General features: G+C 44.6%; 1 protein-coding gene across 3 annotated transcripts; it reads right to left on the bottom strand.

The window, feature by feature from the left end:
* Positions 1–3,147: 3,147 nt before the first annotated feature.
* On the bottom strand, positions 3,148–17,874 carry CLDN34 (claudin 34). Of its 3 annotated transcripts, XM_077888310.1 has the most exons (5): positions 16,481–17,874; positions 15,872–16,060; positions 14,304–14,421; positions 11,755–11,885; positions 3,148–4,125 (listed from the first exon to the last, which is right to left on the bottom strand). In XM_077888310.1, the coding sequence occupies exons 4-5, from the start codon at positions 11,853–11,855 to the stop codon at positions 3,459–3,461; spliced, it is 768 nt and encodes a 255-aa protein (XP_077744436.1). In that variant the 5' UTR covers positions 11,856–11,885; positions 14,304–14,421; positions 15,872–16,060; positions 16,481–17,874; the 3' UTR covers positions 3,148–3,458. The 3 variants fall into 3 exon arrangements, with proteins under 3 accessions (XP_077744436.1, XP_077744437.1, XP_077744435.1); XM_077888311.1 differs by lacking the exon at positions 14,304–14,421; XM_077888309.1 differs by lacking the exons at positions 14,304–14,421; positions 15,872–16,060; positions 16,481–17,874 and adding an exon at positions 14,078–14,293.
* Between the last annotated feature and the right edge of the window lie 22 nt (positions 17,875–17,896).

Below are 17,896 nucleotides of genomic sequence, written 5' to 3' on the forward strand. Positions count from 1 at the left end.
TTTTTTTTTTTAATTTTTTTTTTTAATTTTTATTTATTTATGATAGTCACAGAGAGAGAGAGAAAGAGAGGCAGAGACATAGGCAGAGGGAGAAGCAGGCTCCATGCACCAGGAGCCTGATGTGGGATTCGATCCCGGGTCTCCAGGATCGCGCCCTGGGCCAAAGGCAGGCGCCAAACCGCTGCGCCACCCAGGGATCCCCACAGTGGATTTTCAATGGGCAAAACCGTGCTGGTATATAACGTAAATCTTAGAGAACTGGAAAAGTATAATAAAAAAAAAATCACTAAGACCTAAGAATGTAGCATAGTCGAAGATGAAAAAATGCTGAAAAAAAAGCAGATCATTCAAGCAAAACTAGTATGGAAGAAATAGTCAAGAATCCAGTATTTTTGCAAAAGTATTACAGCATCATCCAAACAGGCATGAGCCATAAAAGAGCTACATACTCTGAGAAAAGAGTTTTTCTTCCAACATACTGAAAAGCATGCTGGAAAAACTGAGATGAAAACAATATTATGTCCATGAACCTCAGCAACCTTCATCCAAATGATGGCAAGCTCTCAGAAATGGAGACAGTTCAAGAAACAGGCATGCACATAGATGGTGGGCATGCACATTATTGACAGGCTAATGTCTCAAAATTCTCGAGACTGTAATCAGGCAGTTGCACGATTACTGCTTTTATAATTTGCTTTTCTCCTGGGACGCCTGGGTGGCTCAGCAGCTGAGCGTCCACCTTCGGCCCAGGGCGTGATCCTAGTGTCCCGGGATCGAGTCCCACAACGGGCTCCCTGCAGGGAGCCTGCTTCTCTCTCTGCCTCTGTCTCTGCCTCTCTCTCTGGGTCTCTCATGAATAAATAAAATCTTTTAAAAAATGTTTTTCTGGGGCATCTGGGTGGCTCAGTTGGTTGAGCATTGATTGGACTCTTGGTTTTGGGTCAGGTCATGATCTCAGGATGGTGAGATTGAGCCCTGCATCGGGCTCCGGGCTCAGCGGGGACTCTGCTTGAGATTTTCCCCCCTCTCCCTCTGCCCCCTCCCCTGCTCATGTGCTTTCTCTCTCTCTAAAATAAATAAATGTATCTTTTAAAAAAATGCTTTTTTCTCCTGGGGCACCTTGCTGGCTCAGCCACTAGAGCATGCAACTCTTCATCTTAGGGTCATGAGTTCAAGCTTCGTGTTAGGTGCAGAGATCACTTAACAAAAACCTTTTCTTAAACTTTAAACATAGGAATCATCACCGAAAAATATTTAATAAAATGATTTTAAGCAGCGTGTATCTGTACTCATTAATATTGTAGGTAGGTGTTTAGCTGGTAAAGTTAATTTGTTTAAAAAAATAAGCTGAAAACTACGAGAGTTTCTAGCAAGTCCATAAAACAATAAATCAATTTTTGGAAAACTCACTTATTTTGAAAATGAGATCCATGAATAGGTTTCAAGAGATCTGTGAAATGGTGCAAAATTTTGTGTGTATGGGAATTATTCTGTGGAGAATTTACACGAAGTCAAGAACCTCTGGTATTAAAAGTTATTAGATGCAAAGTAAATAAATATACTTTAATTTCAACATCTCTCTAACATTTGATGTAGTTGCTAACTCTATTATTGATATGTCTTTCTCTCTACTATTTTGTTCTTTAGGAAAATCATTTTCTTTTTTAAAAAAAATTTTTTTTGAATTTTCTTATTTATTTATTTATGATAGTCACAGAGAGAGAGAGAGAGAGAGAGAGAGAGAGAGAGGCAGAGACACAGGCAGAGGGAGAAGCAGGCTCCATGCACCAGGAGCCCGATGTGGGATTCGATCCCAGGTCTCCAGGATCACGCCCTGGGCCAAAGGCAGGTGCCAAACCACTGCGCCACCCAGGGATCCCAGGAAAATCATTTTCATATAGTGAATTTTGTTGATAAAGTAGTTTGAGGTAACAGTAGGTTATGATGGTCTTGAATAAAGTTTTTTTAATCTTAAAATTATACTGATAGAGACACGTCAAAGGACACATGTCCCTGAGGCTCTATAGCCAAAGATGGGACAGTTTGATCATAAAAGGAATACTGAATGCAATTGAGTGAAACACTTTGAATATATAGATACCCACAAGTTACTGTTAAACACATTGATGAGACAATTAGGGAAATCTGAATATTGACTATGTATTTGATTACATTAGGAAATTCACTTTTCTTGGTGTGATAATGACTATGTGGTTCTGTTAAGAAAAAGGCATCCTTATCTTTTAGAGATGTGTATTGAGGTATTCATGAATAAAATAATATACTGCCAGGGACTTATTACAAAATAATCCAAGGCTAGGGTTGGTGAGAGTGAGGATAGGGATGAACCACTACTGGGCACATAATGAGGATTCCTGAAGCTGAGATAATCGTCTGTCTACCTTTGGATGCATCAGAAAATTTCCATAAGAAGAACATGGAGACAATCTCACGAGTTCATACTCAAGCGTTGAGGTGATACTCAGAAAAAAGACAAAAATGAAAACAGATAGTGAAAACAATTTAAAAACTACATTGGTCAACACCAAGATAATTAATGCAATCTTCCCCCTTCCTCTAGACATTTAACAATTAAAGGGGGAAAAATGAAGCATTTACCTTGCCTTTTGGGTAAGAGCTGAATTTTGGAGAACCCAACTAGCCATACTTGATGAGGGAAAGGTCTTCATTACAAAAGCATCCCAGCTACTAAATCTGATAGGAATGTTCACATTAGAGGGATGCCTGGGTGGCTCAGCGGTTGGGTGTCTGTCTTTGGCTTAGGGCATGATCCTGCAGGATCGAGTTCCCCATTGGGCTCCCCACAGGGAGCCTGCTTCTCCCTCTGCCTATGTCTCTGCCTGTCCCTCTCCTTGTGTCTCTCATGAATAAATAAAATCTTAAAAAAAAAAAACAAAACGGGAGAAGAAAGGAGATATAAAGCTGATATGACAGTATCTTGATAGGTGTTGAGTCTGATAATGGGTGTGGGGTGATTCCTTATATTATTCTACTGCATATTTTGGAAAATTTTATATGATAGAGTGATGTTATCACCATATCACAGGAAATAAGGTTGGTTGTCTGTAGCAGACATTTAGGAGGGAAATGTGAGAATCACAGAAAATCTCATTTCTATACACTAGGTTTATGGATTGATTATTTATTCAGCAATAGTTAAAATTCAGATCCAAGAAGACCGACTGGCTGGTGAGAAAGATTTTTTTTTAAGTGAAATTTCTTCAATCAATGAACTGGTGCGTCAGTAAAACAAAGACACAGAAGATAAAGGAAGGAAATTGATGGCCACTTCCTGCCTAAAACTACCTTTGCCATGGTCTTGAATCTTTGGAAATATTTAATAGAACATTCTGCTAATACTTCTCTTTTTTTTTTGCTAATACTTCTCATAAACTCTTGGTCATGTTGGATTCGCAAAGCCAAGGCAAGCAGGAATTCTACGTCTCTGAAGTTTCAGGATGTATTTGTCTGGCCAGGGGGTGCTTGTAGGAGAGGAAAAGCAGCCCACTTAACAGCATCATGAAGGCAGCCAGACATGCCACCAGAAGGGCACTGCCAATTTCCTGACTATCTGGCTTGAAGGGTATATAGAGAGATGGTGGGAAGGTGATACCCTCTTCGTTTATCACGGAGTAAAAATTCCAGACCACAGTGATTGAGATACAGACACCAGCAACCACATTCAGAATCCCTGAAACAATAAATTGGTTGAAGGTGGCGTCCTGATGAATTCCCATGTACACATTCCTAAGTGCAAAAATGATGGCGGCTCTTCCCAAAAGGCCCAGAATGGTGGCGACCAGCAGGAGATTTTGAGAAATACAGATATCAAGAGGCAGGTAAGTATCGTGGTAGGTATAGCGATGACACAACGTGGCTCTGTTGAAGTTGGTGATATATTGGTAAATGCAGACTTTCCACATTCCCACACAGACCAGGCCAGAGGGAGAGAGAGAGGAGTTGTTCATGTACCACACTCGCCACTCCACGAGGCCCGTGGATGTGGTGGTGAGGATCCATCCCACAGTGGCTATGGTGAAGCCGGCCATCTGGCGATTGGTGCTGTTGATGAGCAATAGCATGGTGGCTGCATACCCTGGAGGCCTGCAAACAAGCACAGAGCACCGGGAGGGGGGGTAAGCAGTGCACTGGAGAATGGAGACATTTGACATTCACGCTCTGCTGGTGGGAGCACAGAGCAAGCAAACTTTGGGAAGGGCGCTCTGGCACTATTTTCATCACCACCACCTACTTTCTAACAGGCAGTTCCATGTCTGGTTATTTGTCCAAAGAAATAATTAAGACTGGCCACAAATACTTAGTCATAACGTGGTCATCACGGCACTGTTCATAATACTGACAAGTGGGAAACAGGTTCAAGTCCAATGCAGAGCTTGGTTAAATAATTTATGCCATATCCATGCAACGGGGCTATGTGCCAACACCAAACACATAAGTGGAATTGAACAAGGTGTAGGATTTTTTGTTTGGCTCTGTTCACTTGCATAACGTTTTCCAGTTTCCCCCATGTCGTGACATGTTTGAATAGTTGGTTTCTTTTTATTGCTGGGTCCTATTCAATTGTAGGGATAGGCCACAGTTGAAGTTTTTGGACACTGGGATTGGCTGCAAGTTTGGGTTATTATGAACAGTGCGCTCTAAACATTTCTGTGCAATATTTGGTATGGGAAGATGTTTTCATTTCTCTTGCATAGATACCTAGAGTGGGGCTAGCGGGGTGTATGGTAAGTGTACGTTGAATGTTTTAGGAAGTGGTCAACCACTTCCCCAAGTGGCCACACCATTGTACATTCCCACCAGCACTGCATGAAGGTTCCAGTTTCTCCATCTCTTCCAACAGTTGATATGCTTAGTCTTTTTGATTACATCCATTCTAATTGCCATTAAAACATAATGGAGCCAAAAGGAAGATGTCCAGGAGCTAGCAGGTTCAAATAGGAAGTTACAAAAATAGTACATATAATATAATCATGGACAGAAGTAGAACTGGAAGTCTATATGCTAAGTTAGTAAGAGACATTTTTATTTGGGTTAGAGGGATTATGAGTTCTTAAAGCTATTTGTATTGTGAAGAATCACACACATATATTTTAAAAAGCACACAAAATCTAAGTGTACAGCTCAATGAATTATCCCAGGGCAAATAACCACATAGACACCACTTGGTTTAAGACGCATAACATTATCACTTCTTTTCTTTATCGTTTTGTGCCTCAGCATGTACCCCCACGCATCTTGATTCAGTCCTGCCTGTTTTTCAAAACAGGGATCATGCGGTAGGCATTCCTCTGTGACTGGCTTCTTTCACTCAACACTGTGTTTATGATCTTGGGCTGTGATTTTTTTAAATGTCTGGGCTATTCAATACCTTTTTAGGAATTTCTGTCATGAGCATGATTTTTTTTTTTTTAAGATTTTATTTTTTAATTCTTATTTATTTATGATAGTCACAGAGAGAGAGAGAGAGAGAGGCAGAGACACAGGCAGAGGGAGAAGCAGGCTCCATGCACCGGGAGCCCGACATGGGATTCGATCCCGGGTCTCCAGGATCGCACCCTGGGCCAAAGGCAGGCGCCAAACCGCTGCGCCACCCAGGGATCCCATGAGCATGATTTTTAAAAAGAAAAACAATAACAAAGACTTCGTTAAAGTGAAGCAATGGAGGAAGAATTATGTCTGGCACACAAGTACGCTGTAGGAGGTACTACAGCCATTCATTTGCTTTAAGACATAGCAGACATAAAAATTCATAATGTGGGAAAACACCCGTGGAGGGTTGAATTTAAAACACAGATAATAAAACCACAACTTTGTAGTGTGATCTTATTTTTGCCCATCATGACATAAGCCAGTGCTCGCTTCGGCAGCACATATACCATCATGACATAAGCTGGAAAAATGCAAAACAAGATGCCTCTGACTATTGGGATCACTAGTGATTTTTTTTTTTCATGTTTTACAGTAAAAGTCTATTACGTTTTCTTTTTTCTAAAGATTTTATTTATTCATGAGAGACCCACAGAGAGGGGCAGACACAGGCAGAGGGAGAAGCAGGCTCCCTGTGGGGATCCCGACACGGGACTTGATCCCAGGACCCCGGGATCATTACCTGAGCCAAAGGCAGATGCTCAACCACTGAGCCAGCCAAGCGTCCCTATTACTTTTTCAACTGGGGAAAAATGGGGCACAGTGATTCAAGCATAGAAAGGACAAGGCAGGAGCAGGCATGGATAGCATTGAGGGGTCTGGAATTTATTAGGGCGCATCCCAGATGGGAGGGAGGGACAAGGTGAGGGTATTTTCCAAATTCCTACCAGAAATTCCTTCTCCTGGCCAGAACATTACTGGCAGATGTCATATTTATAAAGATCATTTCTTTTTGGCCAGGTAATGCTGAGCATATTATTTCAAAGGAGCAATTTTATTTATCTTTTTTTTTCAGATTTTATTTATTTATTCATGAGAGACCGAGAGAGAGAGAGAGAGAGAGAGAGAGAGAGAGAGAGAGAGGCAGAGGGAGAGGCAGGCTCCCTGCGGGGAGCCCGATGGGACTCGATCCGGGTCTCCAGGATCAGGTCCTGAGCCGAAGGCGGCGCTAAACCGCTGAGCCACCGGGGCTGCCCAAGCATCTGCCTTTAGCTAAAGTCCTTGCCCCAGGGTCCTGGGATGGAGCCCCGCTTTGGGCTCCCTGCTCAATGGGGAGTCTCTCTCTCTCTCTGCTGCTCCCACTGGTTCTCTCTCTCTCTCAAATAAAATCTTAAAAAAAAAAATAAATCTTTAAAAAAGGGAAACGGTTTCATTTCAGTGAAAATTAGGGCAAACATAATACATATTTATATATGTATAAACACAATATATGCAAATATGCAGAACGTGTTTGTATATGAATAGGGAATTTCTGGGTGCAGGAAATGGTTAACGGTTGTCACCTCTGGGCAGCAGGCCTGGGGTAAGAGCTCCAGAGGTACAACTTTCCCTCCATGGTTTTAATTTTTTGCCAGAAATCTGTAATGCTCTTAAAAGTTAACTGATCAGTTAATTGAGAAGAGGGAGAGAAGCAGAACAGAGGCAGGTCATGAGGCCTCTGAGCGAGGCGAGTGGGGCGGGTGGGGGGGGTTGGGGGGAGGGGGGACTCGGGAGGCCTTCGTGGGTAGCAGCCCAGCCTCCCACAGCACTTCTGAGGCCCTGGCTCTGTGCCAAGACAGCACTTCCTAAGCTTTGCAGTCTCAGGACTGAAAAGGTCTCTGCCCTTTGCGCTTAGAAACTGGAGGTGGCAGTTACTGGGTAGTAGAGTTTCAGTTTGGGAAGCTGAAAAAAGTCCTGGAGGCAAGGTACTGGAGGGAGGTGATGGTTGCCAACTTAATGCCACTGAACTGTACCCTTAAAAATGGTTAAAATGGTCAACAACGTTATGTATACTTGACTGCACTATGAAATAAAAACAAAACATTTGTTGATGACCCCAAATGGTTGCATCCACTGATATTTACCATATTAGGAATTAAAAATGAGAAATTTAAAAAAAATAAAATAAAAATAAAAAAATAAAAATGAGAAATTTCATTATTATTTTTGAAATTTAAATTAATTCATGTAATAAACATCATATATTAACAAGGATTTTTATGAAAAGTGACTATTATCCAAACAAAATTTAGAGGATACTGTTTTGGCAATCTACAAACAGCTTTAACATCAGGCTTTAATGGGAGGGGGCTGGAGTCATGTGTACTTCTGCTTTCGGGTTTTTTTTAGATCAAATGGCATAGAGCCTCTCGAAAACTCCACTGTATGCTTGTGAGAAAGGAGAGTGAAAAAGGCAGCCAACATTTTCATATTGTGAAAAGTTTTGGCCTTGTGGATGGCACCCCACATCCAGCACCCTGGGTGGCGCAGCGGTTTGGCGCCTGCCTTTGGCCCAGGGCGCGGTCCTGGAGACCCGGGATCGAATCCCACGTCGGGCTCCCGGTGCATGGAGCCTGCTTCTCCCTCTGCCTGTGTCTCTGCCTCTCTCTCTCTGTGTGCCTATCATAAATAAATAAAAGTTTAAAAAAAAAAAAAGAGTCCCCAGACCACATTTTCAGAACCACCCTATTGGCTTTCTATTTATCAACTCCATTTAATCCATTCATCCACTTAATCCATGAATCCCCCCCAAACAACGCTTGTAGGTGGGCAGTTTGATCTTCATTTTCTAAGCAAGAGGGCTAAGGACAGAGAGGTTGAAAAACTTGCCTGAAGTCTACGCAGGAAGAAGTAAGCGGTGGAGACAGGTTGGCTGCAGATTCCATCCTCTTACCACACTCATTTGGGGGAAGGTGGTAGCAAGTACATTTAAGTCCAAGGTAGGAGAGTCATCTAGGGAAGGGAGGGGGACCTCTTCCACTGAACGGAGAGGGGAGGACCTTGAACAGATATCCACATAGCCAGGGGCATTAATAGCTTTGTTCATGAAAGCTAAAAGGTGGACCTAGTTTTCCATCCATATGTGACTGGATCAACGATACGTCGTATATATGTACAATGAAATAGTATTTGGCCTGAATATGGAAGGAAATTCTCTCACACACTATAATATCGATGCACCCTGAAGACTAATCTATGCTGAACGAAATAAGCCAGCCATGAAGGATAGATACCATGTGACTCTACTTACATGAAATACTTAAATCGTCAAAATGGTGGTTGCCAGAGGCCGGGGCAAGGGAACAGGGAGTTAGCATCCAATGGGGCGTGTTCGAGTTTTGGAAGGTGACCAAGTTCTTAAGATGGATGGTGGTGATGGTTGTGCAATGAGAATGGGCTTTATGCCCCTGAAATGTGTATTTCAAGTGATGAAAATGGTAAACTTTGTGTTGTGACTCTTTTACCACCATGAAAACAAAAAGATCTCTGGGGTTTGATTTCTTCCTTTCCCCCGGGCCCCTTGGGACTGTCTCTTCCTTCCACACTGCTCACAAGTTCACTCTGTGACTCACATGAGGCCAGAGCTTGATTGGTCTTCAAACATCCGTGATGCGCCTGGCTCTCCACATGCTCAAGGATATTAGAATGTCTTCTGTGGGACTGTCCAAAGACCAAAGTTTTGGCAGAACCCTCTCGATGACTCCAGTTGGAAATACCACCAAGAGCATGACAGCACCGGCAAGCAGAAGTGGACAGAAGGCCTATTCCTCAGAAGATCTGTATGTTCATGGACAAAGAGGGCCTCCAGAAAAGTCATCTCTGCTCATCCCAATCCCTCAGAGTCCAACTGTGCAACTCCAACTGACGATCTACACCTTGGGTGTGCACTGGGTCTGAGACTAGAAGAAATTCCCTCATAATTCATATTCCTAAACTCAATATATCATTTCTAAATGCAAACACTGATAGTATAAACAGAGGCATAAAGCGAGATCGAATTGATGCTAAAAAATGCCATTAGTGGGGCGCCTGGGTGGCTCAGTTGGTTAAATGTCTGCCTTCAGTTCAGGTCATGACCCCAGGGGCCTGAGATCAAGCCTTGTGTTGGGCTCTCTGTTCAGTGGGGAATCTGCTTCTCCCTTTCTCTCTCTCCCTCTGCCTCTCTCCCAGCTTGTGCTGGTGCATGCACACACACACATACACACAAACACACACTCTCTCTCTCTCAAAAAAAAAAAAATGGATAAAATCTTTTTAAAAAATGCCATTATTGTACACACTTAATGACAGTAGAGTATGGAGTCATTTTCAAAATAAAAGAATCTCAGCAACCCAAATGTCCATCAGCCAGGTGAATGGATGAAAGGTGGTCTATCCATACAATAGAATATTATTTGGGTCTAAAAAGAAAGTTCTGACACCTGCTACTACATGGATGAATCTTGAGAATGTTATGCTGAAAGAATCCAGACACAAATAGACAAATATTTTATGATTCCACATATATGAGAGACCTAGAGAGATCAAGAACAGAAAAGGGGATGGTGGTTGCCAGGGGATGGGGAAGAGGGTGAGGAGTCATTTAATGGAGACAGTATTTCAGTTTTGCAAGATGGAGAAGTTCTGGAGGTTGGTTGCACAATGTGAATACTGCATGCTTAACACTGTCAAATTGTACATTTTAAAATGGTAAACATAGTAAATTTTGTCATACTTTTTTTTTTTTTTTACCTCAATTAAACCTTTTAGGAGCACCTGGGTGGCTCAGTGGTTGAGCGTCTGCCTTCAGCTCAGGTCGTGATCCCTGGGTCCCGGGATCGAGTCCCACATTGGGCCCCCCACAGGGAGCCTGCTTCTCCCTCTGCCTGTGTCTCTGCCTCTGTCTGTGTCTCTCATGAATAAATAAATAGTCTTAAATAAAAACTTTTAAAAATAAGATTTACTTAAATACTTTGGAGTTCTTACCTCATGGACATTGAACTCTCTCCAGAGTATGTAAAAGGAATAGGATATTGCACTATTTTAAAGTTTATGGAGTAGACATGAGGCCAAGTTCTATGCTGCTCTAAGGGTAATGCAGGGGAGGTGTGGTGAGCTATAGTAGAGGTGGGGGGGAGGGGGCGGTGCATACTGCAAGGCTTTCAGGATCCTATTAATGGAATCGAATTTCATTCCCAGTCCAAGAAAGCAATCCAAAGGAGCCAACTACTGCTGCAGGCAACAGCAGAGATGAATTTCAGAGGCATTATACAAAGTGAAAGAATCCAGAGTCAGAAGGTTACATGCTCTATGATTCCATTTATAGGACAATCTGGAAAACCCCAAAAGCAAAACTGTAGGGCCAGGAGACATACAGGATATTGTGTGGTGTAGGGAAAGGATCAGCAAGAAGGAATTTGGGGGGTGATGGAACTGTTATCTTGATCATACTGGTGGATACACTATGTACCTAGTGCATGTTTGTCTAAACTCTCAAAATTGAACACAGGAAAGACAAATATTTATTGTGTGTAAATTACACATTAAATTCTGAAAATGGAAGGGAAGAGTCAAACTATCAACAGAAGCATGGTTCATGGGATCCCTGGGTGGCGCAGCGGTTTGGCGCCTGCCTTTGGCCCAGGGCGTGATCCTGGAGACCCGGGATCGAATCCCACGTCAGGCTACCGGTGCATGGAGCCGGCTTCTCCCTCTGCCTGTGTCTCTGCCTCTCTCTCTCTCTCTGTGTGACTATCATAAATTAAAAAAAAAAAAAGAAAAAGAAAAAAAAAGAAAGAAAAAAAGAGCATGGTTCATGATAGAGCTGGAGAAAACCCAAATATCCCTCTACAGTAGAACAGACAAAGGAATTGTGGGTTTTTTATATGATGGAATACTATACATCTTGCACAAATGGTTATGATAGCATTTGTGGTATTTATTGGAAGTACTTATTGACATACTCCTTCCAGCTGGGCATAAATGGTGTTTCACTTATTCATAATTCACTTAGCATGATGTCAGTACCCAACAGGCACGGGAGGTTTTTTGAATGGGCCAAATGTGTCCCTGGAGGCCTGCTCCAAAACTCCTCAAACCTGAATTAATCTGTAGGATGGAGACCCAGCCCAGTGCTGATGGCCTGTTGAGTAGGAAACTCCTAATGGAACTCTAGAGTCTCTGTAATCCATGGCATGAGGTCAAGAGGAACATGACCAAGGAGCATTCTTGCTCTAAAATACATGTTATATATATATAAAATAAAAACAAAAATAAAATACATGTTATAAGGCTTCATGATCTGATGGGAAAAGCAGAGAAATTTACCTGTCTGTTTTTGGCTCCGAGGGGGATCCACTTTCAGCCACTCCACTGGAGTTCTCCGCCTCCGAAACTTGGTAATCCTTTTGTCTTTGGGTAGTTGGCATCTTCTCTCCTATTGGGCCACTGCCAGCCCACTGTCAGATGAGAGCAATGAGACTTTGAAGGATGCTGTTACTATAGTCTGGGTCTCAGCAAAGTGTTCTGGCTCACTGTGTACCACTTACAAACTTATGTACTTATTCCACATTTAAAAGCCTTCAAAGAAAATTTTGTAATAATGGGGCCACTGTGACACGGGAGCTGAGTGGCAAGTATGGCCATTGTGACACTGTGATAGCTGAGTGGAAAGTATAGCCATCTTATGGTTTGTGTACTGTTTGCTAAAAGGAAGGACCACCTAAGAGAATCATAAAAGCCATGCTGCACTCCTTAAGAGTTACTCCCGATTCCCCTGGTCCTTGGTTCTCTGTGTTTATAGATTTGCCTATTCTGGGTGTCTCCTATAAACAGAGTCCTACCACATGTGGCCTTTGTGCCTGGCTTCTCCCACTAAGCATGATGTTTTGGGGGTTCATCCATAGATGTGTCAGTACTTTGTTCCTTTTTGTGGCCCACTAATATTCCACTGTATACAACAGTTTACTTAGTGGGTGATGGACACTTGGGTTGTTTTCTCTTTTGGGCTATTGTGAATGATGCTGCTATAGTAATGTGTGAGTCTCTGTATAGATAGATTTTCATTTCTCTTGGGTAGGTACCTAGGAGTGTAATTGCTGGGTCACAAGGAAACTCTATGTCTAACATTTTAAGGGACCACCAAATTGTTTTCTCAAGTGGCCACACTATTTGATAACCCCAGCAGCAACGTATAAGGGCTCTGATTCCTCCACCTCCTGGTAACACTAGGTATTGCTTGCCTATTTGGGTTTGATGACTGTGTATATGGAGTCACTATGTGTGCTCAGTGTAAAGGACCTTTAGGAAGAAGGGGCACTTTGAGGTTAATTGTAGTTTTCTGGTTATTTTCTGGCTTTGTGAAGTTTGAAACATAAATATTCTTACCAGACTCTGGCTCATCACCTGAATGGAATTTCCATCCTCTGAATTGAACAAGCTTTGTGAACCCTGAAATGCTTTCTCCAAGATGGGAGACCTTTCAATGGAGTGTTCTAGTAGGTGTTAGCTTTCATTAACACTTGCAATGTACACCTCACACTTTGCCTGTGTTCTGATGGGTCTTTGGTTCAGACGGGAAAGTCTCTATTCCTAAGGGTGGAACGATGGCATATGGCTGCCTCTTCCCAGGGTCAGAGTGTTATTGTTTTTCCCTAGCCAGGAGACCAAACTTGAGGGCTACACATGTCAGGTAACTGGAGAATGAAGAGGAGAAAAGGGGAAGTAGATGGTGAGGACTCAGGTAGAGAAACAGGCTCAGGAGCGGCGGGCCTTGTGGACTTGAACAGGGCAATGAAATACCAACAAAATCAACAGCAATAACGTAAAGAGCCCCTAGTGAGGCTGCCTCATGATGGTATTGCTACAGTGTCACAGTGCAAGGGCCGCAGAACAAAGAGAGAACTGCTGAGGTCCTAAGTGGGATGAGGTGGCGCCCCTCGAGTCCATGTCAGAAGAGACCAGGAATGGGCATCTGAATGTGAAAGCAAGGAACAGCCAATTCAATCATTGAGAGCGAGTGAAATAAATACTCCTGTGGCCAAGGAGTCAGAACACAATGAAGGGGCACAGAAAACACAACAAACGTTCAAAAAATGAAATGTGGCATGACCCCATGATGCAGCAATCCCAGCTCTTGGCATATACGCAACAGAGGAGCAAGCAGCCAGCTGCCTACCCCCCCCTTCACAACAGCCCAAAGCGGGAAACCCAAGTGCCTATTCACGGATGAATGGATGCATGAAGTGTGGTCTCTACACACAATGGAGTGTTTATCGGCCTTCCTTAAAGAGGAAGGAAACTCTGACACCTGCTCTGCCCTGGATGCACCTTGAGGCATCCCAGTGAAATAAGCCAGTCCCCAAGAGACCAAGAGAGTGATCCCACTTATATGCAGCACTTAGAAGCAGTCAGGGTCAGGAACAGCAAGTCTGACAGCTGTTGCCAGGGGCTGGGGGACAAGGGAACGTGGGTTAGGGTTCAGCGAAGACAAGGCTTCTGTTTGGGGAAAAGGAAAACACACGCTGGACAGGGACGGTGCTGCTCGTTGAACATTATAAATGTCCACTGAACCACGTGCTTAAAGTGTGGCAAAACGAGCAACTGTGTGCTCTCTTTTACCACGGTGACACACACACGACAAAGGCCATACCTTCGCTAATCAGTGATGTAGTCTTCAAGGGAATCACCCCCTGGGGGAGGAGGGCCACTGACAGCGGGGGCCCGCCGCACAGAAGCCCACGCAGCTCTTCTCAGGACACCTCCTTCCTTCAAGTGCTCCACAGCAGGCCAGACACAAGTCCTCAGCCGCAATGCCAGCCAGCTGCCCTGTCCTCAGCTTTCTGCTGTCCCCACATTCTGTTACCCATTGTCCTCACCTTCTAAGTTCTCGGTTGCTAGGTCCTGGGGGGTGCCCTGTCCGTTAGATGGCTGACTCTTGATTTCAGCTCAGGTCTTGGTCTCAGGGTCTTGAATTTGGGCCCACGTTGGGCTCCACTTAAAAAAAAATAAGATAAAACAAAAACAAAAAGGTAAAACAAACAAACCCCTTGGTTGTTAAGTCCTGAGCGCCATGACAATATCCATTCTTTCACTGATCAGTGCGTCCCTTTGGTTTCTTTCCTTCATCATGTATCCTCTATCAAGTTTTTTTAGGGGGTGGGTCACGTTTACTTCTGGACCATCCAGAATCCACTTTGAGGATGTGACTGATCACAGAAGTCCTCACTGATTCTCCTGGCCCTCAGAAACGGTCTCTAAGCCACATCATCAGGAAGTAAGCTGTGGCAAGGTGCGCATGCACGTGTTAGCAGAAGTGGCACCCACAAGGGCGAGATTTAGTTGTGAAAGACCACAGGCAACTAACACACTAGGGAAGATACTCTTCATTCGTAGGAAAGGGCCTCCTTGTAGCTGAGGCTTGGATTCCCGGCTTGTTGACACATAATACACATGGATAAGACAGTACAGTACGTGCAACAACTCCTAACTTGTAAGAAATTGACCTAAGACTGGGAAGACTTGAAATGTGGCTTCTGTAGACAGGAGACTACTGGAAAGTCACATGATGTCACCTGGCCAGCACTTAGGACTAGATTTTATACAGAAGCCAAAGCTCCATCAGAATTGCTTGGTATTTCCATAATAAGGAATTTATCCCAAGAAAATGAGTGGAGAGATGTACAAAGATGTAAGTGAAACACACACTCAATGACCTTTATAACCGAGGTTACAGCCGGGAAGACAAACAGAAAAAAAGTCCGTTTAAAGAATATTTAGTGAACCTTTCTATGCCCTTATAGTGAAATATTACACAGTCACTCAACACTATGTCAACAAATAATTAATGTTCCCAACATTTTTTTTAAAAAAAGATTTTACTTATTTATTTGAGAGTAAGCAAGAGAGAGCATGAATAGTGGGAGGAGTAGAGGGAGAGGGAGAAGCAGGTTCCCCAAGGAGCAGGGAGCCTGATGTGGGATTTGACCCCAGGAGATCAAGATGTGAGCTGAAGGCAGACGCCCAACCTACTGAGCCACCTAAGTGCCCCCCACAACGTTATTAAATAAAAAAAATTCAAAAACGTAATTAGCATAATCCTGTTTCATAGAAAAACGGGGGAAAGGAAAGGAGAGAGAGAGAAAAGGAGGGAAGGAGATGTGTGAATATATGGCCTCAGATGGCAATAGGTCTCCGGCAGCTTTGGCACCTCTATCTGCACAGGAAGGAAGACGACCATTCTAGGCGTGAAAGGGGATCGAGCACGCGGAGGGCCTACCCGACCTGCAGTCTCCTGAGAGTAAAGGAGAGGAAATCTCACGTTGCTCGGCGATGCACGCTGCATGGCCTGTTTCATTTATTCGTTCGCTCAAAGCTTGCGTATGTATGAAGCGCTCACTTGTGCCAGGCACCGAGCAGATGAGCACAAATACACATAGTTTCTCACCTTGAGCTTTGAGGGCTTAAGATTTGGCGGGCAAGGGCGGCCCGGGTGGCTCAGCGGTTTGGCACCTGCCTTCGGCCCAGGGTGTGATCCTGGAGTCCCGGGACCGAGTCCCACGTCGGGCTCTCTGCGGGGAGCCTGCTTCTCCCTCTGCCTCTCTCTCTGTGTCTCTCATGAATGAATGGATAAAATCTTCAAAAAAAAGAAAAAAAAGATTTGGTGGGCAAGAGTCTCACAGAAACTCACGCTGGATGATGTGGGACAGGCGCCGGGCTTAGGAGCACGTGCAAGCATGAGCCGCATCGGGCCGCGCGGCCTCGGGACCCTGGGTCCTGCTCGTGACGACACACGGCAGCTCCACGTGCCAGGAGCTCCTCCCGCCATGGGACCGGAGACTAGACAGTTACAGACCTACGAGCAAGGGGTCTTTGGATGAGCAGAAGGAAAACCTCAGAAACGGAGAAAACACTTTGGAACTTCTCCACTCTGAAATGGTCTCCGACCTCCAAGAGGTGGCCGGCCGGCAGCACGGACCCCTGCAGCCTCCACCCCGACCCCCGAACGGAAACAGCTTACGCGACCATGCCGCGGCGACCGGAATCCAGAACTTACCATCCGCACCGGGCTGCGATCCAGGGCCCCGTCCAACTTGGCCAGTCACCCGGCGCACGTCCTTTCGCTGCCCTGGGCCGCGTTCTAGGGTCGTGCGGCGCGTTCCCTTGCCAGGTGGCCTTTTTGGAATCGCTGCTCTACCTTGCATCGCCTTGGCCCTTTTAAGAAAACTGGTAGGGCTTGGTTTTGTTTTTAAAGAATTTCCCTCACGTTGGGTCTGATGTATTTTCAGCAAGCACACCTCAGAAAGCAGACTGCGTCCTTAGAGTGCGCTCCGGATGACATCGTGTCCCCTCCTGGTGCCGTCAGCTGCGTGAACACCGCTCGCCGCCGTCTTCCCAGGCCGGGTGCTATCCGGCAGGCCTCGCCTTTGAACTTGATAACCAGGTTTAAGCTGGCGCAGCCCTGTGCTTTGGTGAAATTTGCCAAAGACACCGTCATTGCACTCGGTTATGTCCACCCCCTTTCCTCTCCGCCTGCTGGTCTCAGGTGGTGCATAAGGGACGCGAGCATTTGGGGGACCAGGTGGACAGGTAGGAGGGTGCGCCTATATAGCTTGGGTTTAGGGGGATGTTTACGTAGCTCGCTGATGAGTGAGCAATCTTGTGTGATCTTGACTCAAGATGCCTCACATACAAGAATACACACACCGCGTGTTGCTTTTCTTCTCTTAACGGGAGATGCAAAAAACACGCTTCCAGAATGCCTGCCTTGTAGTGCACAGGCCTGTGGCAGTACAGCAGCTAGGTCTGAAGATGGAACGAATGTCTGGTGTCCCCCTGTCCCAGTGTCTCAGGGTACCCACTGTAGAGCTCCTCCTGAAGAAGTCTGGTGGGCCCATACCAAAGATCAAACTGACACCAGTGGGGCTTGCCGGCCTGGCGAGGGCTTGGGGACAAACGCCCCGCACATTGTCATCAGTGGGTCATGGAACACGCTGTAAGGACCACAGCCCTAGCACTACAGTGGCCACCTATGACTGCATTTGCATCGTCCCCATTTATTCATCTCTTGACCGTTTCAGAACTCAAATGAGACAAGCTGAAGTAGCCTGGTCAGAAGCCAGAAATAAAAGCGAAATGTGTGGTGTCCATCCACTTTTAAAAGTCTAACTTGGGGAGCCTGGGTGGCTCAGTGGTTTAGCACAGCCTTAAGCTCAGGGCGTGATCCCGGGGTCCTGGGATCGAGTCCCACGTCAGGCTCCCTGCATGGAGCCTGCTTCTCCCTCTGCCTGTGCCTCTGCCTCTCTTTCTGTGTCTCTCATGAATAAATAAAATATTTATTTATTTATTTATTTATTTATTTATTTATTTATTTATTTATATAAAATCTTTAAAAAAAAGTCTAACTTATGAATATCTTCCTATTTTCAGTAAATATTCACTCTAGTTTGGAATAACTTTTAAAGAGACCTCC

This window comes from Canis aureus, chromosome X (assembly GCF_053574225.1).
Source record: "Canis aureus isolate CA01 chromosome X, VMU_Caureus_v.1.0, whole genome shotgun sequence".
Classification (NCBI taxonomy): Eukaryota; Metazoa; Chordata; class Mammalia; order Carnivora; family Canidae; genus Canis; species Canis aureus.